Genomic DNA, 4,219 nt, shown 5'->3' on the forward strand with positions numbered 1-4,219 from the left:
GACAAAGTAAGCTTACAAATCTCATAACAGATCTCTCTACTTTACGTGATCTAGACTATAAAAGATTTTTCTCTTGAAGTGTGAAGTACTAAGCACCCTAACAGCATCTGCCATGAAAATTTAAACGGGCTCAACCAGTTATTTAAACGAGGTTTCTACCATAGATAATGTCCTAACATAGAAAGTAAATCGAAAACGCCTGTAAGTACGCAACACAATTACGATGTTTATCTTATCTATGAATGTATATTTACCATATATTTACTTTTTAGGTTATGTAAAAAGTTAAACCTTAATTTATACTGCTTCAGAAGGCAATATTTCAAATTTTAAGACACAATGCCGTTTATGAAAGGACAGGCTCCTGTAAGGAGAACTCTGAGATATTTAGAAGCAGGAAAGTTAGTTCTGAAAGAACAAATTAAAGTTTTTACTGTGAATTATAATATTGCTGGTGACCATCATCAAGGAGCTAAGTTAGTAATTTTTTAGTTATAAGATCAAATTTGTAACATTTGCTGCTTTTTGCATTTTAGAGAATTTGCGTTTTGGTTTTTACCACAAATTCAATATAAAAATCCAGATGTACAAATAGAAGCTTTTAAAAATATGACACCTTCTCCATTTATACGTGTTTTTTATGGTAAGGGTTTGTTCTCTACATAGCATTACGTTATTTATTATGTTTCTTATAGAAACTGGCCATCAAATGCTGATTGATTGTGATAGTAAAACAAAAGAAGAAATACATGATCATTTAATGAAAGTCATTGGGAAAACTGGGTATAACATATATTTTAAATAATCTAACACAATTCCATCAACACGTAATGTTTCTTTAGGGAAGTTCTAAAAGCAGAGGAAGTAGCAAGAGAAAAGAAAGACAACCCTGCAAACTTTGGTGTGGGCTGTGAAAAGCATTGCATCTGTGAAATACCTGGTCAAGTTCCATGCCCTGGTATAATTCCAGTACCAAAGTATATGAGAGGAAAATACAAATATGCTCAAAAATAACTGTTTATGTAGAGTAGTAGAAATATATATTTATTGTTTTTCAATTTTTTATGATTGGCAGGTCAGCAGAATTAACTCATGTTTTACAACTGAAGAATCTTGTAACAACTTTTGAAGTATTACAATAATTTTTTGTAAACTGATCTGATTATGAACCAGAATTGGGTGACAATTGGTTTGAAAATGCTCCAATCATATCCAAGTTGGAGAAAACATTTCTATATTATTAACATGATTTTTTTCCATGATTGTGCTATAAAACCTTCAAAATAATTTTTGAAGTGAAACTTCTTTGGTCTCGATAGGAGTAAAATCTCAAGGCCATGAAACGACACGTTTTGCAACGTTTTGTCTCGCGACGCGATAGGCAAGGAGAATAGAGTGGCGCGCATGTGCATATCGGTATTACAGTCAGTTCTTAGTGACCGGCATCTCATATAGTATAATGTATATCACTATACTATAGTGTTAAATTACTGTATTGGTTATATCTGAACAGATATTACAGTAAGTGTATTACACTAAATGTTTATTTAACAATTAATATTTGTTTAAGAGTGAGTATTATTATGTATTAATTCTAATTACTTGTAGTTATTGATAGTTTACGGTTTCTTAAGCACTTGGAAAAATAAACGGAAGCGAACTACACGACCATTTTTTTGTTATTGCATTACATAAAAACGTATTAAAGTGGTACTCCTTAGGTGGACTAAAGATAAAATATGTTGGGAAACATAAATCCTGAAATCCTCGTACTCTCTCTTTTACCAATCATTACTTATATGTTATAAAGGTATAGAGATCACCAAAGAAGTTTCCCTTCTTTCACGTGTACTGAGTTGCACCTGTTTTTTTAATATAGAAATGTTTCTTTAGGTACTTTTGTAACCCATTATTAGTACCATTTTTCTTAAAGTGTCACCGAGCAGTACATTGCGCAAAAGCATGACTATGTTACAATACCTTCTTTCTTTATGATCATACTTTCAAAGTGGGTTATTTAAATACAAGGTGTTAGATACTTGGTGGTGGATTTGGTTAACTTTAAACAATCGTAAGTAAATTTCTTTAATTGTGTAATTATTCACTATAACAAGAATTGTTTTTGTACTCAATATTACATTACAAAAAACCATTTATATAATAGTACATTCAAGAAATTTAATAAACATCTGAATTCATGAATTACGAGAATACTTCTATTTCAATAATTTCTTTTTGAAAGCATGATACAATTTAAAGATTAATTTCACCAAGAAGAGTACAATATTTAGAATTTCAATACAAATAAATGTACATAAGACACAAAATACACTTGTAAATCCTAGGAAATAAGTTAAAAGAGAGCTAAACATATTTTTAAAATTATATCACCTTTTTGGTTTTGGCTTAGTGTAAGGAAATTGATTTCGTTTTTCATTATACTTTTTTAAAACTAATTTAGTGGAGGTACTAGGATTTGAAGAATGAGATTCTTGTTTCTTTTGATAAAGTGATATAACTGGTGGTTCAGTAGCAACAGTCTTATTTATTTCTAATTCATCTTTGGCTTTATGTTGCATTATCTTTAGTTTTGCTTCAATAGCTTGAATTTGAGATTCCCTATCAATTTTATTCTCTTGCTTTGCCATTGCTAATACAGGAAGCTTCACATCTGGTTTTAATTTAACTTCTGGCTCATCCTAAAACATAAAATCTATTTAAATGATAAATGTCTAGATTAGTATGCTCACCTCAGATTAAATTGAGATTTTAGTATGTTGCATAGTTTCGCGTATAGATTATACATACAGGGTGTTTCGATAAGCATTTGGAACGGGTGTATTTCGACAACGGCAAGGCCTACAAGTTTATACGGGCCGCCAGTTGGACAGCCCTGTTATAGGGTATAGAAATATGAAGCGGTTTTCACTAAAATTTAGGGAACTTTTAGGTAATCGCCCAAAGGTCTGTTAAATAAATAACACTTTTGCATCTGTTTTTCCAAAAATCACGAAAATACGTAATATACAAAAATCGCCTTTCAGTTTAGCTATTTAAAATTAAACAGTTCAAAGAAAACGTTCTTCAAAAAGACCCTAAAATGCTCTTTTAATGGAGGCCTAAAATATTCAAATCGGTTAAAAGGTGCATGAGTTATTGAAACGTAAAAATTGGGAAATACACAAGCCTTCACTTCCCTTACTAGGATAGAGCCGGAAAAATGTCAGATGCGATACAACCGAAGCTCTCAATTGATGTTTTATAATTTTTATGGCTCATCATTCAAGTTTTCGTGATAGAATGAATTTTGTATTTCTAGTTTCTACTTACGCCCCTTAACGATGAAAATTTAAACTTGAAAATGATTTGCAACCATTTCTTTTGCCATTTTTGCTAGTAAGATTTTTTTCCAAAACTTAAAAGCCTTACTACTGCCAACACACCAATCAGGACATTTTCCTTCAAGGGATATAATAATACACTAAGAAAAAATGCACTTACTTTACTCAAGCTGTGTGCCCACATTACTGAAATACATTTAGTTCCCAGCAGTTTATTGTTCAACCCACTTTTAGCTTTAACTGCATCTTCCTTATTTAAAAATGTAACAAAAGCATAGCCTCTTGGGAGTCCAGTCAAAGGACCTGAACGATGAAACAACAGATCGAACTTCTCGATGGTACCATATTTTTGCAGCATTTTTATTAATTGATACCGGTTGAGAAAATTATGGAGTTAGTAATTATTAATGAAATTAGTGCGTATACTTACTCGGTAATCCTAGAGTCCAAGTTTCCTAGCCATAACCTTTTTTCATCAAAAGGTTCCACTAAACTCTGAAATACATTATTAATCGTTATTCAACAACTTAAACATTATACCTAGTTACTTTTTCTGTTGCCATTACACAACCATCTCTCATTACTTCTAAGAAGAAATCCAAATTATTTTAGTCAGCTTATGTAGACAAAATCGGCTATTGATCGACCCATATCAGCCCATAGACAACGTTCATCGTTTATAAGTTTATATAATAATAATGAGTCGTGTGTCATGCGTGTGTCTATGGTCGTGTGAATGTGGCATCCTACATAAATAATCACTGCTTCAAACTTTACTCCTAGAGTCCTAGACTAGACTTTACTAATAAATTTTGCATCGTTTATGAGTTGTAAATAAGTAATCATAATTGTGCGTCCATTAGTTCTGTAAAAAAAAA

At 31.5% G+C, this 4,219-nt stretch overlaps 2 protein-coding genes across 2 annotated transcripts; one reads left to right on the plus strand and one right to left on the minus strand.

The window, feature by feature from the left end:
• Window positions 1–233: 233 nt before the first annotated feature.
• LOC108736982 (probable 28S ribosomal protein S25, mitochondrial) lies at window positions 234–1,058 on the plus strand. The gene is made up of 4 exons (XM_018469616.1): window positions 234–476; window positions 537–643; window positions 696–783; window positions 843–1,058. Exons 1-4 carry the CDS (start codon window positions 340–342, stop codon window positions 1,012–1,014), a joined length of 504 nt encoding a protein of 167 aa, XP_018325118.1. The 5' UTR covers window positions 234–339; the 3' UTR covers window positions 1,015–1,058.
• A 1,013-nt stretch (window positions 1,059–2,071) lies between these two features.
• LOC108736978 (probable RNA-binding protein 18) lies at window positions 2,072–4,016 on the minus strand. Its single transcript, XM_018469614.2, has 4 exons — window positions 3,890–4,016; window positions 3,772–3,836; window positions 3,502–3,715; window positions 2,072–2,699 (listed from the first exon to the last, which is right to left on the minus strand). Exons 1-4 carry the CDS (start codon window positions 3,920–3,922, stop codon window positions 2,388–2,390), a joined length of 624 nt encoding a protein of 207 aa, XP_018325116.1. The 5' UTR covers window positions 3,923–4,016; the 3' UTR covers window positions 2,072–2,387.
• Window positions 4,017–4,219: the final 203 nt, after the last annotated feature.

The sequence above is a fragment of the Agrilus planipennis genome, unplaced genomic scaffold (assembly GCF_000699045.2).
Source record: "Agrilus planipennis isolate EAB-ADULT unplaced genomic scaffold, Apla_2.0 scaffold145, whole genome shotgun sequence".
NCBI classification, from domain to species: domain Eukaryota; kingdom Metazoa; phylum Arthropoda; class Insecta; order Coleoptera; family Buprestidae; genus Agrilus; species Agrilus planipennis.

Coding starts and splice junctions, on each gene's coding strand:
- LOC108736982 (XM_018469616.1), top strand. CDS start 340: ATGCCGTTTATGAAAGGACAGGCTCCTGTAAGGAGAACTCTGAGATAT. Junction 477..536: donor GACCATCATCAAGGAGCTAA/GTTAGTAATTTT, acceptor TTTGCATTTTAG/AGAATTTGCGTTTTGGTTTT. Junction 784..842: donor AAAGTCATTGGGAAAACTGG/GTATAACATATA, acceptor ATGTTTCTTTAG/GGAAGTTCTAAAAGCAGAGG.
- LOC108736978 (XM_018469614.2), bottom strand. CDS start 3,922: ATGAGAGATGGTTGTGTAATGGCAACAGAAAAA. Junction 3,837..3,889: donor GTGTAATGGCAACAGAAAAA/GTAACTAGGTAT, acceptor AATGTATTTCAG/AGTTTAGTGGAACCTTTTGA. Junction 2,700..3,501: donor GGGCACACAGCTTGAGTAAA/GTAAGTGCATTT, acceptor TTTATGTTTTAG/GATGAGCCAGAAGTTAAATT.